The following is a 19,891-nucleotide window of genomic DNA, read 5'->3' as shown; positions in this document are numbered from 1 at the left end:
TTAAAATGACGTTAACGCTGACAGCACTAATTTGTTGTTCCAGAGAGCAAGCCAAACACTGGTCTAGAAAAGGACGATCTCTAGTAGTGCTGCACTACTAGTAGATTTTGTTTTAACCTCCTAGGACCTGGTGTCCACATATGTGGACATAAGATTTATGAGACCAAAATACAAAATTTTGCTCTTCAAAAACCTGATATCCACTTATGAGGGAGGACATTACACTGCCCCTGTTCAATCGAACTTTAAAATGAATGTCCTCATATGTGGATCTCATTTTTTTGAGAAACAAAAAAAAGATAGTCCGAATCTGATGTCTTTGTTTTCACATTCATCAGGTCCCAATCAACCCAAATGGCACAGAGAAATTAAAAATGCATGCCATGAAAGAGTTCAGGTCTTAGGATGTTAAAAATGTCCCTGCTGATGAGACCAGTGAATGTGGGGCGACGGTGGCAAGAAAAAACTCCCTCCTGGAGGAAGAAATCTTGGGAGGACCAGGCTCTCTGGGAGGACCCTTCCTCCTGAGGGCAATACTTACCAGTACTTGTCCTCCAGTGTGCGATGGTGGGCTGGGACGAGTGTTGTTTCTTCTCAGCATGATGATGACCTTCCTTCCATTTCCTGTTTCAGAACTGAGAATGAAGACAAAACTGGTTAACAAGGTAACAGGACATTTAAAAATTCTCTCACTTCAGGATGAGATGCTGTGTCTTCTTACGTTTCTCTTGTAAAACAGCATGTAGGCCGAGTGCTGCTGTTCCTCACAAGCTGCCGATCCGGTTGTGTGGAGCACCTGTGCGTCATTATAGGTGAGCCAGCGATCTGATGTAGAGTGCTGACTCTCCTCAGGATGGACAGAACTACAGATGTAGTGTCCTGAAATCACATTAAGACAAATGAATCCAACTTCTGGAAGTCAGCTGATTCAAGCAAACAGTGATTTTGACTTAGTGCGTCTTAGAACATCAAAAGCTTTTGTGTGTGAGTCCTTCACTGAAAAGTAGAAAGTTTTCATTTTCTGTTTGTAACAAGTCTGTTGTTTTACCTGACTCTGTGCCTCCATAATGATTGATGATGCTGACAAGACTATAACAGCCACCACCCTGAGAAGGAACAAATCCAAAGAGTGTTAGTTTCACAAAGTCTCACATCAGAGCCATAATTAAGCTGATTTGCTGAGGCTACGTCCACACTAATGCGTTTTCGTTTGAAAACACATCGTTTTCTCTCCGCTTTGACCTCCCGTCCACACTGAGATGGCGTTTTCCTCAAGGAAAAACACAGCATCTTGAAAACGCTCTCGAAAACGCACACATTTCAAAACGGAGTTGTCCCGTCGCAGTGTGGACACTCGAAAACGCAGACTTTCTAAAACGATGACGCATTTTAGCCATGTGATGCAGTCATGTGAGCAATTAAACAAAGATAGCCGAGTGCATTATACAGCGGTTGTTTTGATTGCTCTCAACTTTGACAGCCCTAAAAAAGATTAATATCAGTTTGTACATGCTCCGGATAGCTTTTCTTCAAATTCTGTAATCCTCACTCACTTTTGCGCATGCGCAGGACTGGAACGTAAGCGTTTTCGGCCGTTTCAATGCAGACGCACAACTATTTGAAAATGACTGAAAACACTAGTGTGGACACGGAGTTTTCAAATCTATCAGGGCTAGTGTGGACGTAGCCTGAGACGTTCTGCAGTCTCTTTTTACCTGATTGGATGGCACCACCAAGTCCCTCTGCAGCCTGACGGGGTCATCCACCTTCTTAATGTTGTAGGTTTGTGTAAAGCCAAACCTCTTCAGATGCAAGATCAGGACTCTGGCAGAAAAGAAAAAAAAAAACACAAACAAGGTAGAAAATAAGAAGAATGAGTGTCAAACACAAACAGAAGATGGGAGAAAACGACTGCTCAAGTATTGTCTCGAAAAACTCTGATATTTGATGCGCCACAGTTTGGAAACCTGGTCAGTCGATCACTTCTGATGTGACCTTACTCACCTTGGCAGTGTATCAAAAGACGACTTCAGTTCTGAGGCCGTCCCTCCACAATCACAGCGAAATTCTATTTCTTGTTCCTGAACAACAGCACAGAGAAAACAGGCTTTATGGTAGAAAGAAATCTCAACATATGCACACACACATACGCACAAACACTAACAAAAAAGGTGTGTTAAGATCGCTGACACTACAACTCTATTGGAATTTGTGATCTTACCTTCAAGTATGTCTCTAACATGTTTATAATAGACCCCTCTGGAACAAGGTCAAGAGACAAGCTGGTGAAGTCCTCGTGCTGTGATGATTGGTGACCACAGCTACACATTTCAGGAGTAACGTAGTTAAAGTAAAGATCAGGTAGGTGGAAAAGAGGTATATGAAAACATTGCAACCAGCTCTGCGTTTCTGAAAGACAGGCTTACCTCTTGCATGTCCTCATGTTTTCCATTTTAAAAATGTGATGCTCTTCTACTGGGCAGGTATAACTTTGGCCCAGGAGAGCTGCGTTCCTCTCCAGGTGAGGTGCGAGCCTTTTGACCTCATTGAGGAACAATGTTAGGAATTCATGAGCGTCCTGAAAGAAAAGCAGAGAGATTTAAAACAGTACATCAAAATCAGAAGGTAAAGCAAAAAAACAAAATGTCCAAATAGCTGACGCACTTTCTGTGCACTGCCGGTGTATTCAGGAGCTTGACTGCTGAATGCCTTCTTAAAAGCTCTTAGGTGGTGATCTTTAAGGCCATAATCTGTTGACTCATGACAGTCCCTGACATCAATGAGCCTTCTGTAGAAAGGAAAGGGTAAACAGACATTTCTGCTGTTAGATCTCTTTGTTCTTCAGGTTTTTGAAGAAAGTAGAAGGTTGACGTAGCGCACCTTAAGAGCTGAGCTTCTGGATCTGTGCTCCACAAAACCTCCTGACGCCTGATGTCTCTTATGAACTCCTCAATGTTGAGGAGGCTCTGCAGGCAGGAGTTCATGTAGCAGGTGTTTCCGATGTTTGGAAACCTGACACACACGCACAACGTTTACAGTATCAGTGTAAAAGAATTCATTTTCTCCACTTTGACAAAGTGAGCTTTGGTCTTTGTGCACCACGTGTACTCACCCGAAGCAGTCTATAGTCCCAGTTTGACTTTCTATTATTTCTCCACCGCATGCTACACTGCTCCAAAAAGGTAAAAACACAAACACAAAATTAGGAAAGATGTCAGGATGCTGAGCAGTGTATGTGCATGGATGCATGAGCTTTGAAGTTGAAACATTTTGGAGGACGTCTTTCTCTTACCTGTTAAACACATGCTCCCATCCACTCTCTTGGTCCAGAAGCTCCATAATCCAAGTGTCCCAACTCAGGTCTGCTGGGATCGTTTCCGTGGTGCTTCTTACCTGATATAAATATATAGGACATAGCTGTGTGCCTCATTGCTCTTAATTGCTCTCATTTAACTGTGATGAGTAAATGCTTGATGACAGTGACTCTTTCCATAAAACATACCTTCCCGGATTTAAAAAGAGTCTTCACAGTGTTGCTCTCTGCCTCTGCATCGCTGTCAGTTTGCTGCAGAGGACGAACAAACATAAGTTTATTAAAAAGTACATTTTAAAGAGAATGTGTATTTCATATGTTTTGTGTAAAAGCAAACCGAGGAACAGCAGAAGATGTGTCTCCATTTTCTCTTCTTTTGGCCATTTTCAGGGTTAGCTGGTGTGGCAGCAACAGAAGCATCCGGGATGCTGATGAGGACAAAAGTGTAAATGTTGTGGAAATTTATAAGAAGGAGTACATTTTGCTAATACAGATTGCTAATAAAAGTGAATAACTGTAATGGAATACCAACATGAACAAAATCATGTATTTTATACATTTACACTCTACATTTTCAAACGCTAATCTCTGCATCCATATAAATAATAGACAAGACTAGAAGGAGTAAAAAAGATGTAAATACACAAGGTGGAAGAAAAATGCCAATAAAAGGGAAATAAAAGAGCTCCAACCAAACCACTGCTATAAATATCTCCAGCAGCATTAAAGACTGGCGCATTTCTTTACCTCTGATGAGACGTAGAAGGAATTTCCTTCTCTGCCACGTTTTGTTTGTGTAATTTCTGTTTAGAAACAAGAAAAGCAACATCAGTAATGGCATAAAACAAACATACCAAGTGGGTCTCTCCATGAAAAGTGTCCAGTTAGAGAATTTGGTATTATTTCATATTATTTATCACTTTAGTGAGCTGTCAGCTCATGAAGCAGATATAGGAATATCTTTAAATAAAATAAAAACAATTTATTCATGCCTTAAATTGAGTTTTAAAGTTTGTCCTATGAAATACAAAATCCTTCATTTGGTTCTGATCAAAATTCAGTTTTTACAGAAATCATCCATGAAGCTTCAAAAATGCTTATTCACCATAAAAAATATTTAGAGAAACATCCTGCAAGTCTCTTCGAACTTACCTTTCTGTGAAAAAAAAACGTTTAAACATCTTTGAACTTAATTTGAGGACATGGCTGTGTGCTAAATTGCTCTTAATTCTTCTCATTTAACTGTGATGAGTAAATGCTTGATGACAGTGACTCTTTCCATAAAACATACCTTCCAGAATTTAAAAAGAAACCAGCGACACTTTTTTTGTGTCTTCACAGTGTTGCTCTCTGCCTCTGCATCGCTGTCAGTTTGCTGCAGAGGACGAACAAACATACGTTTATTAAAAAAGTAAAGTCACTTTAAATTAACAAGTGCAATTTAAAGAGAATGTGCATTTCATATGTTTTGTGTAAAAGCAAACCGAGGAACAGCAGAGGTGTCTCCATTTTCTCTTCTTTTGACCATTTTCAGTAACAGGAGCATCCGGGATGCTGATGAGGACAAAAGTGTAAATGTTATTTTTCAAAGTGCAAATTTTTAACAAGGAGTACATGCTGGAGATTGCAGATAAAAATTAATAACTGTAATGGAACAAAATCATGTATTTTGTACATTTACACTCTACATTTTCAAACGCTAATCTCTGAATCAATATAAATTATAGACAAGACTAGAAGTAGTAAAAAAGATGTAAATACAAAACACCAATAAAAGGGAAATAAAAGAGCTCCAACTCAACCACTGCTATAAATATCTCCAGCAGCATTAAAGACTGGCGCATTTCTTTACCTCTGATGAGACGTAGAAGGAATTTCCTTCTCTGCCACGTTTTGTTTGTGTGATTTCTGTTTAGAAACAAGAAAAGCAACATCAGTAATGGCATAAAACAAAGTATATGGTATGAAAATACAAAATCCTTCATTTGGATTCAAAATTCAGTTTTTACAGAAATCATCCAAGAAGCTTCCTTAAAAGTTTCAAAAATGCTTGTTTACCATAAGAAAATATTCATAGAAATGTGCTGCGAGTCTCTTCAAACTTACCTTTCTGTGAAAAAGAAGTTTAAACATCTTTGGACTTGATGTGATCGCAGCCAAAATCTCCTCAGCTTTGCAAAAGTTCAACTGAAAACAAGCAGTCAAAGGTTGTATATTTATAAACTTTCAGCATAGAACGTTCATACCCTGAACAGCAAACATCATCATTATGATGTATGGGGCAAATTTGCATATTTTGGAATGTATGCTCATTTGAACTGTATGGTGCTCGTCTCCAAGCAACTGCTACACAAAACAGGTCAAGTCAAGTGGCTTTTATTGTCATTTTAACCACGTGCAGAGGTGCTGTACAGAGTGAAACGAGACAGCGTTCCTCCGAGACCCTGGTGCTATATATGACATATACGGACAAACCCAGGACTACATAAAGTGCAGTGTGCATAAATTGCAAAAATAAACAAGACAAAACAGTGCAAAACGTGACAGAACAGGACGAAACAGACACAAGACAATGGAAATGTGCAAAATGCTGAGTATTGTGCAAAAGTAACTTGGTGTCTGTATGTATGTATATGAGTGTGAGATACTGCAGATAAGTGCTTGGTAGTGACATGTGTGAAGGTGTGCGTGTGCCAGTGCAGTCACTGAGTGTTCAGGGGTCTGACGGCTTGTGGGAAGAAACTTTTCCGTAGTTTGGTAGCGAGGGCCCGGATGTTGTGGGACCTCTTTCCAGAAGGCAGCAGGGTGAAGAGTGTGTTTGAAGGCTGTGTGGGGTCCTCCAGCAAGCGGGTGTTATAAGGAGGGGAGAGGGGCTCCAATGACCTTCTTAGCTGCTCTCACAGTGTGTAGCTGTCCATACCTCAACGTTACAAAAGCACAACCACTGTCCACACCCCAACCACACCTCACCTCACAGTAAATGATCATTTCCATTTTAAGCATTTCCAAATAATCATTTTCCATACTGCCAGTATAAATATACACAGTATACTGCATCACTACAATATACAGTTGTGTGCAGCACCCGTGCGTCATTATAGGTGAGCCAAGGATCTGATGTAGAGTGTGGACTCTCCTCAAGATGGACAGAATTACAGATGCAGCAGCTGTTTCCGATGTATGGAAACCTGACACACAAACAACAGTTTACAGTATCAGTGTAAAAAAATGTCCTTTGACCTTTACTTTTGTCAAACAGCGGCCATATGGACTTGTACTGAACATCGACAGCACGAGAGGTAACGTGGCAAAGTAACAGAATAACCGATTAAACAAAGATGCGCCAATACAATACGAGGAATAAAATAAATGAAATGAAATACAAAAAACAAAAATACGGCAGTGGCCCCTGTCTGTGCAGAACAAAATACAAAGAACTAAATCACACAAGGCTCCTTTAAAAAATGTGGAAGTGTTACATACATTTTTATAAATACTTACATTCCACAGAAATCTCAGCTCACTTGCAATACTGCAGCACACAGACGATCTCGCAGCTTATCCCTTGCATGGAGAAAATGGCCGCTCCACACTGCACATACAGGTCCTTTGCATCATACATTTAAGAAATACATCATCTTGTTAAAATACTGACGTTTTGCCACTGCACTACAATTATAACAATATGTTTCAATGAGTTATGTGCATATTTAACAATTCCCTACCAACAATTTAACTCCTTCACAACATTCCCGTTCCACATCCACAACAAAAAGAAAGGTAAACAGGAAGTCCCAAGATGCATTTCTTGTTAAGTTTTTTTGGAAAACTGCAGTTAACCCTTAAGCACTGCCCCCTACACAAACCTATAAAATTAACAGCTTCAAGTGCACACAACATGCAGATAACCCAAGAAATAGCACAAGCAATAACATTAAATTACCCAACAACATTCTTGTCTTACCATACATGGAAACAAAGAAAAACATTTTAAGACCCCTTTTTGAACCTTAAATGGATATTTGGTTAACTGAAATGGAAAATATTATTAATTTACCACTCGGCTACACTCTCCCCTGCAATCAGTCAATGCCCTCGGTGGCTAATAAACCTCGACTGAATGGAAACCCCCCCGCAGTGTTGTTTTTCTTTTTTTCTAAACAGAGCTGCCCCTAGACTTGTTCAAATCTGAGATGCCATGTCAGTGCTAATTGCTACAGCATTGCAGGCAGATTTGGGCAAATGAAACAGGTTTGAATGTGACCCTGCAGTACTGCAGATTTGACCTAAGGTGTCCACAGTCGTAAATTCCAGCGGAGGTGCCAGAGGGATCAACTGCAACCCAACCAGTGAACCTGCAAATTGGTTTTGTATGGTTTTTTTGGCTTTTTCTCTACTCATTTTTTGTCATGTTGGATTATAGAATCAAGAACATTTGAATTCCCAGTCAACACAGAACACAGAAATAAGTGCATCTCTAGGCCTGGATGTGCCTTTCTCCTTCAAACGATCAAAACAAAATCAGCATTAGCTCAGAGTAGGTTGATTGGATAAGCATAGTTCAAGTGATTTAACTGATTATTATTTAGTTTTATTTCATTTAGCTTTTTTTCCTGCCAAACTGCTTTAATAAAATATCCTGTAATAGGTTCAAATGGTGGATATTCACTTTTTAAACTTTTGTTAAGCAGTGCAGGTAAAAATCCGAGTATTTATCCTTATTAGTGCAAATAGCTTTTACAGGTTACTCCAGCCCTTTAAATACTGTCCAGGCCCGTAAAATTGACCATGTTATTAAGAAGTGCACCAATCTAGAGGGGAGCTGTCATAACAGGTGGGACTGGTAGGATTTGACCTGCAAGGCTACTCAGGTTTTGCTTATCTCATCAGGGGAAGCAGGGAGGACGTGCCGACTTCAACGTATTTAGAGCTGGGCGAGTCCCCCCACCCACATCAGCTCCATCTGAATTGTGCATTTCCTTCTGGGTAAGACCCATAGGATCAGAGATTGCAACCTTTTAACCACAGAGCTGATCCAGGCTTCCTGTATTTGTGGTGCCGGTCCTGCTGATCCTACTGGAAGAGTTTTACAATAGAAAAACTGTCAAGTGCTGCTCTCTTGTGGTTAAAAGTGAGACTATCAGTAGCCATGTGACTGGCTTTTACTCTGCAGGAGACTAAATAAATAAAACAAAACTAACTGATGAATGAATGAATAATCTAAGAGTTCAAATAGATCGTGGCTTTTATTGGTCATATTCTTTTTTTCACTCTGGGACTGCCATTAAAATGTATATTCACAAATTACACTGTTTGCCAAATTTGTGTCAGTAAAACCAAACCATAGCAGGTCTCACATTCACTCCTCATGCTATCCCTTTGTCACAAATCACCCTTCACAGTGGTCTTCACACACTCCAACCTGCCTGCATTATTTTCTTCACCTCTCTGCATTGCCCGTTGTTTTGAATGGCACGCACCAGATACATAACACAGCTACCTTCACTACTTATACTTCTGCAGCTCTGTTGTTACACCTTTCTCCCACTCATTCACAAGTATTCTGTCTTCCTTCTACTGACTTTTATACCTCTTCTCTCCAGAGCACACATCCACCTGCTCCCTGCTCTCACAATGTCGCTTGCAAACATCAGTTCATGGAGACTCCAGCCTGACCCCATCAGTAAACCTACCCACCACTATTGCAAACAAGAAGAAGCTCAGAGTCAATCACTGATGTAATTCCACCCTCACCTTAAACCCATCTGGGACTCGTACTGAAAATCTCACCACTCTATCAAGGTACAACTCCTGACAAAGTCTCCTCTCAAAGCAAACATTCCTCTCAGTGCAGGTGATATGAAGAAGACACTGCTGAAAATAGCCCAGTAACCTGAAAAAGTGGGGAAACAATGCCTAGGAAATATGCTCACAAAACCCTAAATCAAAACAAATTTCACTCTATGAAAGTGCAAGCACCACATAATGCAGGTTTTTATTGACAGCAATGACAAATGAGTTTAATCCAGAACATACTGTACACTCTCCCCTTTGAACAATAAAGATCTTGCAGCATTTACTTAAACCAGATATACTGTTTGTATGTGTGTGCGTGTGTGTGTTTTTCATTGAATATTTTTCATTGAATGTTTTTTTTATTATATACCTCAGATTACTGTTGTTATAATCCAGAGCACAGAGCACAAATTATGGAGGTTTGGAATTAACAATAATAAAGCATACAAGCCAAGAAACAAACAAACAAACAAAACTACAACTGTTTCAAAACATGTCTGTTATTTCCATTCTAATAAATGACTGGGTGTGTAAAGCGCTTTGGGGTCCCTAGGGGGACTAGTAAAAGCGCTATACAAATACAGGCCATTTACCAATAAACAGTCTAACCAGTTATCATCCAGTCTCATCTCCACTTTCAGAACTCTAATTACATCAGTTATTTATATGCGACTGTTATCAAATCAACATTAATAAACCATGTGAGATATCTGCATGTAGAAATATAAACCACTCATCCCCATCCCCACCCTCCCACCCATCTTCGGTGGTTTTTGGCCACAAGTGTGTTTCACATGTCCTCGCATGCACCCTCCAAGTTATAATACATAAACAAGAAACACTCACCACGTGTTCATTTGTGCTAAACTAACAGATGAATAATCAGGCTGCTGATGTTTATTATGGTGTCTGAGGTCTAGGTCCACACAAGCAACAACCCAAACCTATCCCTATGATATCACAATATATATTTATGCTTTTTTCAAATGCCCTCTCAAGTCTCGAATAATCAGGGAACAGAGGCAATGCAACACTATGAATGGTCACTTTGAGTGCATCATTGTGATTTATATCACTTCAAAAACAAAAATCAACCAAAAGCAGTGAAACAAAAGAAGAAGAAAAAACACCCCATCAACAGCTTCAAAAGAAACCCTCCAGAAGTGAATAATATTCGACTACATATCTAAACAAGCTCATAGGGGTTTTGTGTTGGCTGCTCTGGAGCTGCTGCTGGGCACCTGTTGGTCTTCATCATAACTTCATACACATAATCATTGGATCCTTGCAGGGAAGGTCTTGCTTTTCTTTCATGGCTTTTCATTTTTCTCGCCTGTCAATAGTAAAATACCACTGTATCAGTTTTCTGTATAAATAGTATGATGGTTTAAGCAGATTTCAAAAAAGTACATCCAGTTAACTTCTAGAAAGTTTTCATTTTTGACAAATGATTTGACACATGGTAAAACAATAAAACAGTGCTCACAGTGGGTACAAAGCCAAGTGGAGTTCTTAAGAAGTGGAGTTTACAGAGGACAGGTGTGTTAGTGTATTATTAACGTTGGGTTTTGTAACAAAGAAAAATTATTTTCATCTTGAGCTAACAGAGCGAAAGACGTGAACAGTGTGATGCACTTTCCAAGGAGCTGCAGCCCTTTCACAGCTGCACTTCAAGATCCAAACAGATAATTCAGTGGTTTCTGATATAATCAGCAAGTCAGCGCAAGAGCGTTTACAGTGTTTACAGCAGTCATACTTGGTTGCGGTGAGGCTAATAAATGTGTACATTTACATGTCTGCAGACAGAAGATAACCACTGCTGCACACCATAGCTGCAGGGCTGGATTACATAACAGTACCTTACATAGAAAGCTTTAAGTAGAAAGAACTGAACTCACCTTCTGGATCATCAGTAGGATTAAGATTATGATGAACAGCAGGATGATGGTGGAAATACTGATGATTAACACCAGAGGTAGATGTCTCTCCTCTGCAGTGGACAAGAGCGCTTTTTGTCTGGAACATGGTTCTGTGTGAAATACAGGGAAACACAAGTGATGTCTTCATTCAGCTACATAAGAAGTTTACCATCCTGGTGCACTCCTTTAATTACACTGTTCTAACTTTAAATTTGCAATGTAATACAGAATTCTCCAAAAGAAAACTCAAGAAGAGCTCATCTAAAAATAAAAGGAAGATTGCTCTTCTCTTTGTATATCATATAGGAAGAGGAAAAGTAATTAAAAGTAATTAAAATCTGTGTTGTCACTGTTTGTTTAAAAAAAAACAATAGCCTTTTATATTACTTTTATTCAGCATTACTGTTGAGGGTGTCACCAAGCCCAAATGGCACATCAGTAATTGTGAATTATGGTCTATTGTGTTTTATATCTACTGTAAGTTGAGTTCAGCCCTACTGAAGACCACAACCATAAGAGATATCACAATTGTAAAACTTAACATAAAATCGTTTTCTTTGTTATTGCTACTTCTTTTTTTTATAGCTTCATAAAGTGTGCAAGCTAATTTGTGGCAATGGAAGCATCTGTATGCAGTGCACCTCACTTGGCTGATAACAGCACTGGGAGTTAACAGACAGGCTGTTAGTTGAGAGAATCAAACTGACCTTTGGGATGCTCGGTAGTATTATGCTCACGATTACCACCAGGTAGACGTCTCTTCTCTGTGGTCGTCTGGAGCTCTCTGTTAGGTTTGTTTGTTATTTCTGTATGGAAAAAAATGTAAATACAAATTTAGAATAGCTTTAACTGTACTTTAACAGCAAAAAATTTTTTGATACAAAACCCTTCATAGTCAGGAAGGACAACAGAAAATTGGTATTTTTTGTATATGTCACCTTGACAAGAAAAGTGGATTAGGTCACATCATTTACAAGCTGGAGTAATGAAACATATAGAAGACACATTAAACAGGAGCCCTGTGTTTGTATACGACCAAAGAAGTTGTGTAAAGTGTAAATTAAAACTGAATGTAATGATCTGCAAATCTCATAAACACAGAAAACATGTCAAATATTTAAATTGTGAAATTTTACTTTTTCATGAAAAATATTAAGTCATTTTTCATTTGATGGCAGCAGTTTGTCTCAAAATGATGGTGGAGGGCAAAAAAAGACTGTAAAATAAAGTAGTAGCAAAAACAAAGCCCTGCAGGAACACTTCACCTCTTGCTAATTAGGTTAATTGGCAGGAAGTCAGCGTTATAACAAAGTACAAAAAGAGCATTGTAGCGAGGCAGAGTTTCTAAGAAGTAAAGATGGGCAGAGGGCCATTAATTGGTAAAAACTATAATGTTCCTCAATGTAAAACCATTAAGACTGAATATCTCATCATCTGTATTACATAATATCAAAAGATTCAGAGAATTAGTATTGGATGCCAGTGATCTTTGGGCCTTCAGGTGGTAGTTCAGTAAAAACAGGTATGATTTTACCTTGGAAATCATTGCATGGTTTCAGGAACACAGCCATAAATCACTGCCTGTGTTAGTTGACCATGCCATCCTCAAAAGGAGGTTAAAGCTTTATCATGCAAAGAAGCCATATGTGTATGTGATCTAGAAACAGTGCCATCTTCTCTGGGCCAAAGTTAGTTTTAAATGAAGTCGAAAACTGTTCTGTGGACAAAAAACCCGAAATTTGAAATACTTCTTGGAAAACTTGGACTCTTTCAGACTAAAGAAGAGAGGGACCATTAGTGAGGATGCATTAGTGCCTGTGGAACTGAAAGCCTGTACATTTGGCACCATCGATTTTGAAAGGTATATGCAGGTTTTAGAGCAACAAACAGTAGGTTCCAATCTGGACAACACGGTGCCGAGCTCTTCAGCCTGTATTCCAAACTTTCACCAACTGAAAACATTTGGTGCATCATAAAAAGAAAAACATGGCAAGGAAGACCCTGGACTGTTGAGCAGCTAGAGTGCTATTGGACAAAAATGGGACATTACTTTCCTAAAAGTCCAGCAACTGATCTGTTGTTTAAAAAAAAGTAGGTATGCTGCACAGTACTAAATGTGACCCTGTCCTAATGTTTTGTAGATGTGTTGACCTAATTTTTTTCTTTAAATTGTATATATTTTCAGTTTAAATATTCTGTTATGAATAAAATGTGGGTTTATGAGATTTGCAAATCACTGTGTGCTGTTTTTAGTAACATTTTACAGTGAACTTTTTTTTTAAAATGAGGTTATATTTTACAGATTCAGAAGTGCAAAAGTATTAAACTGAAACAGTTGTTGCTGGTACAATAACTTTCTTAAATATATTTTTCAGCAACAGTGGTGTTTATAGAGTGCTATCCTGCCTAAATACTTCATAAAAATACTACATATTGGAGTTTAGGGTTATAAAAAGCTGACTTTCCTGGAGCCCAAATAACCACATCCATGTGTAATGTCACCACTGTGTAGGTAAATATAAACCAACTTCCTATACTGTTGCTACTTCGTAATGTAAAAATCACATCCTGAATTTGTAACTGTGTACTGTACATTTACAGTACACTGTCTTTAGCCCCTCTAAAGTCTTTTAGTTACTGGACAAGATTTTGGAGTTAAATGGAAGAAAACACTCACCTCTTACAAAAACTGTGTAGACTTTGCACTCAACACTTTTGTCTACTGATTCTTTGTAGACACAAGTGTAGACACCAGAATCATCCACAGTCAGATTGGTCATGGTGATGCTGTGGTTCATGGGAGCTCCGTTTGACTCAATCCTGCCTTTGTATCTCGATCGCACAGCGACTTTGCTGTTTACATGGTTTCTATAGTAATACACCTCATTCTGTTCAGTAAACCTATGATACAGATACATCCCAACATATCGACCATTGTTTTTGGGGCATTCTTCTGAGGAACACTTCAAAGTGATGCTCTCACCAGGCTCTGTGATGATTATAGTGCCTTCTGTTATAAAAGAGACAAAGTCTCTGATTAAAGACATGTCAAAGACACCTGCATTAACAGTGGCTGAATACCAGTTGTTCTGGAAGCACTTTAGACACATATCAAAATGTAATGTGACATTAATTTAAACCAGAAACAAATTAAGAAATGGTAAAAAAGTCCTCTCTCAGCTAGTGTTATTTCATGCAGACATAAACAAAATGAAAACCTCAGAATAGGAAAGTAAATGAACATACCTGAAGTGGAATAAGAAAAAATCAGTACTAGGGCCCAACACAGTCGCATCATCTCTGCAGCAGTGGCAGCATAAACTGCTTGTGTTTCTAATGCTCTCTCTCTATTTACACACACACAGATAAAAGAGACAGTGAGTAGTGTTTCCTGTATGTATGGTCTGGACTGATGATTAGCGCATCTTGTAGGATAAAATCACTGGTTTCAGTTTTAGATAGTGAAGTTGTGTTTAGCTTTTAAATCTCGATGCAAATGTGTTCATGAGAAAAAATACAGTACAAGTATGTCAATAACTTCTTTAAAATGACTCAGATTTACCATTTAAAAGCAAAAAGCAGATTGCCATGCGCAATCTGACAATGAAGAATAAGACAGCAATAAAAAAAAACCCAACTCATTTCTGTGCTTTACTAACAAAGACACAATGTCTGTTTTTTTAAAAATTACATTTTTTTAAAGCATATAACCTAGTTTACCTCAATATTTTGTAAATAATGTAGATGTAAATCAAATCACCTTTTACAAAAGTTGACAACAGACAATAGCAGTAGATTTTCAACTGGTCTCACGGTTCACATTCCTGCTCATCATCAGAGTATCATAAGTATTAAGGAATATATAACATACCGTAAGATAGAGCTGGGCGATAGAACGATAACGATATGTATCGCGATATAACTTTTACTCGATAGAGAAATTAAGCTATCGCGATAGACCTCGCCGCTCTTGTCCTCTTAAAAAAAAAAAAAAAAAAAAAAAAAGGTCAGCCGATCCAAATTCAGTAGCGCAGAGCCGAACCAATCACAGCCGCAGCGTCACGTCGCGTGACTTGTTACGTACAGCACAAGTGCCAAGCCGCACATGTGTTTGTTTGGGAAGCAGCCAGCGGGTAATGGAGCCAGCGCATAATGGAGGAAATGAGTGTGCCGACTAGAAAAATCAACCGAGCGTGACCGAAGAGAAAACAGATGATGGTTCCAACGCCGGAGAGATTGTCGAACGGAAGAGCCATAGAAGTTCCGTAGTGTGAAGGTATTTCGGCTATTTCAAGTCTGACAAAAAACAGAGTAGCGCGCACTGTAAATTGTGCCGAAAGCAAGTCTGGAAATACAATAAACTGGTGCATGCGTCACACTGTGCGCCACGTTATTGTTTCGGTGAAATGAATTTCTACAATACTGTTACTGTTAATTCTACTCTCTGCAGTGTTTAAATGCTTACATATACACACAGTTACTGTCCCTCCACACATACGACTCGGTTCTGCTTCTATGCCCCAGCTTTGTTTACTTTTTCCCACCGAGGCTTCTAGACTTCTGATTGGCCAACATTTCTGCACGGTTAGGAATCTAGCGCCACCTGCTGCTTTGGCATGTTCATAGCAGCGTTTTCCTTCATTTCTGCCTTTATGTGTGGACGGGATTATTTTTCAAAACGAAAACGGAAAATCTCCGTTTTCAAAAACACCCGTGTACGTGTGGACGTAGCCTCAGTCTCTGACTGGAAGTGCTAATTCATCATTCGGCTTTTGTCAGACTAAAGTAACTGTTAAAACTGTTTGAAAAGCTAAGCTATACAACAAGGAGAGATTGAGAATTTCCTTTTAGTTCTCAGTTTATTTGATATTGACAAAAGTTAGTCAGTTTTGTCTGTTCTTCTGTAAAACAAACTAATATTTATTTTTAGAATTAATACTTTATTTCTAAGTGGAATTGACAATTTAGTCAGTTTCATTTGTTCTATTTTGAAACTTAAACGCTTTAGCGGCTGCCTTTTGTGTAGTTTGCAATATTTGCCTTTATTTAGCTGAAAAAGTCTCATGTTCCTTAAGTACATCTACCCTGTTGAACTTATTATGAGAAATAAATATTTAAAAACAAGCTGCTGATTATTTCACATTTTACTTGTGAGCAACGGCACATTTAAATCTTACAAATATAGTTATTTGGCTTATATCGTGATAGATATCGTTATCGCCTGAAATGAAAAAAACATATCGTGATATGAAAAAATCTCATATCGCCCAGCTCTACCGTAAGATGAAGAAATACTGTTAAGGTCAAGGTGCCTCAACCAGATGATCCACTATGAGTCTCTGATTGTTGGACTTAGACCTACACAAAAGCCAATTTTGGCTTCTGATAAATGAAGGCTGGGATGTATTAAAGAAGCATAGTTAATATGTAATGATTGGGAAGTATGGACAGTTATTTCATTCAGTTATTTTTTGGCTATATTACATAAATGTTTGGAGATGTTTCCCTTCCACACTGCAACATTTGAGAAGTGAAATGTTCACTTTAAGCAAGTCCGAATGTCTGTAAAACTTCTTTATTATTTTGGGGATTTCAGAACCATCTGTAACATCTGTGTGTTGCCATATTGTAGTTACTTCACGCAGGTAATGAAACGGCAGCTTTTTTTTCCAGCCACTCCATTTAGGAATCAACATAGTGGGACATCTGCCTCCATCTCACCCATCCTCCACTGTCACATCGCCCTTCTGCATGTCCTCCATCACAACAACCATGAAGGTTCTGTGTGTTCTTCCTTGCTTTAAAGCTGGTGTGCTCCAAATGGCAGCAAAACTATGACTTTGTGGAAAGGCTTAGGGTACTACTGTTGTTCCATGTGCATTAATGTGGAAAACTCTGATGCTTTGGGGATACTCCCAGAGATCTTGGGTCCGTATCCAAAGTTCTTGAGCTGCAGGGATTTATGACTTTCAGAAGAAATAATCTTAATTGAGAGCAGCCTAAGCTCACATGCAGTTGTATACAAACAAAAGCCATGTGCTGCTCAAACCCAGTCTGCCACAATACACTAAGCAACAACTCAGGTTACTTCCTTCTTAGACAGGTGTGTAGCTTGGTACGGCTGTGGCTGCTCTGTGGTCTCTGTGTCTCAAAATTTCAGCCTGCTAAGTAAAAAGGAATGGCTGATTAGAAGATATGCAGCAGCTGTACCATTCAGCTCAAGCTGGCACTGCTCTCTGAAATGCTCTGCCCCACCTCTGCAGCTAAGCTAAAACCACAGTGTACATCTACAACATTTTGTGTGGTAGTGGGATGTGGCTGTCTTGTCAAAAGACAAAACACCAAATGTTCTTCTCACAGTCACAATCAGAGAAATAAAAGTTTTCCAGGTGTGTGAAAGCACACCAGTGGTTATGTGGGTGCACAAACTGCAATAAAGCTTTTATTTTTAATATTTCCCTGATGTCATTTAAGATGTGTGACATTATTGTATACAACACACACAGCAAAATGTATCGTGCCTACTGCATGTTATAGGCTGGGAGGATGCACAGTCATGCACATTAACCAGCTATGTGGTAACTAAGAGTTCTGTAAAAAAAAAAGAAAAGGGAAGTTAAATTTGATTTCAAATAATATTTGTTTGTTCTTCCTTCATCAGACAGTCTGTCGTTAACGAGCTAACTGCGCTAACGCACTAGTTCCCACCATTTGAGCATTGCGTGGCACATCCGAAATACTGTTTTACTTTTGTCCATGACGCGCTTACCATCAGGGTCATGCTTCACATGAAAACCAAAATAGTTCCAAACGGCAGATCTGAATGAGGGTGGGGGCCGTTCAATTTCGGGTAGCGTTGAGGCAGTTGCCATGTTACAATGAGCTTAGCTTCTGTCTTGCTAGCTTGTGCTGCGACAGTGCAGCCTAGGCGGAGTAGTTGAACGCAGATCCACTGAGCGCTCGACACAGACAGCATCGTCAGAAGAAAAGTTGATAAAATAAATAAAAAATGTGTATTGTTCAATACATATGCATACCGAACCGAAAGCACTGTATCGAACGGTTCAATATCGATACGAGTATTGTTGCACCCCTAATATAATATATTAGCACAGGTATCAATAAAGGACTACCGTATTAAACACTTTTACTAACCGCAGGAAGACAGACATTGGTGTTTAGGCGGGCGATGCTGGGACCCACGCGGGACAGCAGCTCCTCAAACTGGGCAAGGGAAAGACGGTGGTACCGCTGAAAGCGGCCATCATCCATATGCAGCTCCTGGAGCAAGTGGTGAAACTCACCAAACTGCTCATGCTTCTAGAGGACCAGATGGACCCAGGTACGGCGAGGACATCCTTTACGCCGCTGCTCTGCTCTCCACAGTAAATAGAGAAGGAGACTCTCTCTTCAAACGCTAGATTGACAGCTGCCGTCTTGCAAACATACCGTCTGGCACTACTTCCTCCCACATTTCCGCTTCACACGCGTGAAAATTGCATATTTTGAAGCGCGACCAATTCGTGTTGGTCCCGCGTCGAGGTGCAAATGTGCACGCGACCAGCTAGGGGCGGTCTAGTATGGCAAGCCATTAGAGCCAAAATTCGCCACTTTCCTAACCCGTTTGGTTAAGAAATGGCGTAAAAAACGCCGTTTAATTATTCAAAACGCCGAAAAAAACGGCGTTCTGTTCCGACAAACGCCGCTTTTTCCGCCGCTCGGATGGCGCCCTGAACGCACCATCCGAGTGACGTAAAAAGCGGCGTTCAAAGACAGACGGAAACGCCGTTTTTTACGCTACTCGGCACAAAACGCCGTTTTTATGCATCTTTGAACGGCGTTTTTTTACGGCGTTCTCTGCCAGCTGTAACGGCGTTTAAAACGGCGTTTTGTTGAAATTATGCAGGGCACTCCCCATGGTTCCCTCATCCAATTACTTTCAACTCATTTCACCCAATCAAAGAAGAGGAAGTGCAGACCACACTAATGCATCACCGATTCACCTTGCTGCTAAGTGATTGCCTATTCAGTACCAGTGCTTGTCACAGTATTCACTTGTATTATAATCCCACTATGCATTTTGATGTGTTTAAGGCATGATCGAGCAAACAAACGACAGAATACTTTTTCTGAAACCTTAACTGTGTTACCTGTTATGGCAGCTAACAGGTAATGAGCTGAGCTTCTTTCTTATTTTCCTCTTTACTTCTCTTAACCTTAAACTTATGTCTTAGCAATCAGATCCTGCCATCTTGCATTACCGCTTCGTGCTAGTTATGTTGACTTTTCTCTTCTTTTTACTCCACTTTTTTCACCCGTGTTTGGACACTCGGGGCATGGCTCCTTTGTTTACATTAGGGATCAGCTGTTAGCGCTGCGCCCTGCAGCTGCGCTACCGGCAGACAGACCCTACATCCCCAGTGAGGGAAGAAACGGGGGTGATGTCTCCCGAGGACACCTCACACACCATCTCTCCTTCCTGTAATCACTTTAAATGTGAGATCGCTCCCTGATATGATTGAGGAGCTAATGACGCTAACCCGGTCACAGTGGCAGTATCCCGGCACTGCCCGGCACTCCCTCTGTGAGTAGGCTGCCCGGCTTCCAGCTGCTGCGGGCGGACAAGACGAGAGACAGCGGTGAGAGGAAAGGAGGGGGGCTGGCGGTGTTTGTTAAAGACGGTTGAGGTATCTCTGGGCACATCGCTGTGAAAGAACAACTCTGCAACACAGACATTGCCGTTAGCATTAGCGTTAGCCGTTAGCATCCGTGGAGGTAGCCTGTGACTCTGTGGTCCGCAGACTGCAAACGCAATCTCCGAGAGCTCTTCTTCTAATATCAGGGGACTTTAATCATGTCTCGC

General features: G+C 39.9%; 2 protein-coding genes across 6 annotated transcripts; both read right to left on the bottom strand.

The window, feature by feature from the left end:
- Positions 1-292: 292 nt before the first annotated feature.
- Positions 293-5,521, bottom strand: LOC146707996 (ubiquitin carboxyl-terminal hydrolase 37-like). 3 transcript variants are annotated; one of them, XM_085459675.1, is made up of 18 exons: positions 5,420-5,520; positions 5,166-5,221; positions 4,798-4,867; positions 4,605-4,688; positions 4,061-4,116; positions 3,651-3,741; positions 3,503-3,565; positions 3,293-3,417; positions 3,113-3,169; positions 2,881-3,012; positions 2,665-2,788; positions 2,427-2,578; positions 2,222-2,321; positions 2,005-2,081; positions 1,716-1,824; positions 1,049-1,106; positions 722-879; positions 293-635 (listed from the first exon to the last, which is right to left on the bottom strand). In XM_085459675.1, the coding sequence occupies exons 1-18, from the start codon at positions 5,444-5,446 to the stop codon at positions 630-632; spliced, it is 1,545 nt and encodes a 514-aa protein (XP_085315801.1). In that variant the 5' UTR covers positions 5,447-5,520; the 3' UTR covers positions 293-629. The 3 variants fall into 3 exon arrangements, with proteins under 3 accessions (XP_085315801.1, XP_085315802.1, XP_085315803.1); XM_085459676.1 differs by having other exon boundaries at positions 3,293-3,393; positions 5,420-5,519; XM_085459677.1 differs by lacking the exons at positions 3,293-3,417; positions 3,503-3,565; positions 3,651-3,741 and having other exon boundaries at positions 5,420-5,521.
- Positions 5,522-5,529: 8 nt separating this feature from the next.
- Positions 5,530-18,687, bottom strand: LOC146707995 (uncharacterized). Of its 3 annotated transcripts, XR_014920903.1 has the most exons (8): positions 18,184-18,687; positions 14,275-14,375; positions 13,706-14,038; positions 11,736-11,834; positions 11,008-11,138; positions 10,351-10,442; positions 6,815-6,920; positions 5,530-6,501 (listed from the first exon to the last, which is right to left on the bottom strand). XR_014920903.1 is itself a non-coding variant. In XM_085459679.1 (7 exons), the coding sequence occupies exons 1-7, from the start codon at positions 18,198-18,200 to the stop codon at positions 6,872-6,874; spliced, it is 822 nt and encodes a 273-aa protein (XP_085315805.1). In that variant the 5' UTR covers positions 18,201-18,687; the 3' UTR covers positions 6,509-6,871. The 3 variants fall into 3 exon arrangements, 2 of the variants coding, with proteins under 2 accessions (XP_085315805.1, XP_085315804.1); XM_085459679.1 differs by lacking the exon at positions 5,530-6,501 and having other exon boundaries at positions 6,509-6,920; XM_085459678.1 differs by lacking the exons at positions 5,530-6,501; positions 6,815-6,920 and having other exon boundaries at positions 9,872-10,442.
- Between the last annotated feature and the right edge of the window lie 1,204 nt (positions 18,688-19,891).

Source organism: Copadichromis virginalis, linkage group LG6, assembly GCF_057382275.1.
Source record: "Copadichromis virginalis isolate Kocher_CV1m ecotype Utaka linkage group LG6, C_Virginalis_male_GT1.1, whole genome shotgun sequence".
NCBI lineage: Eukaryota > Metazoa > Chordata > Actinopteri > Cichliformes > Cichlidae > Copadichromis > Copadichromis virginalis.
This window is presented reverse-complemented; position numbering and strand designations above follow the sequence as displayed.

Excerpts from the sequence above, each read along its gene's own strand:
- LOC146707996 (XM_085459675.1), bottom strand. The coding sequence starts at position 5,446 with ATGTTTAAACTTCTTTTTCACAGAAAG. Across the intron at positions 3,566-3,650 it reads ACATCTTCTGCTGTTCCTCG|CAAACTGACAGCGATGCAGA; the intron begins GTTTGCTTTTAC and ends CGTCCTCTGCAG. Across the intron at positions 1,107-1,715 it reads TGGTGGTGCCATCCAATCAG|GGTGGTGGCTGTTATAGTCT; the intron begins GTAAAAAGAGAC and ends GTTCCTTCTCAG.
- LOC146707995 (XM_085459678.1), bottom strand. Across the intron at positions 14,039-14,274 it reads TTTTTCTTATTCCACTTCAG|AAGGCACTATAATCATCACA; the intron begins GTATGTTCATTT and ends CTTTTATAACAG. Across the intron at positions 11,139-11,735 it reads TACTACCGAGCATCCCAAAG|AACCATGTTCCAGACAAAAA; the intron begins GTCAGTTTGATT and ends TATTTCACACAG.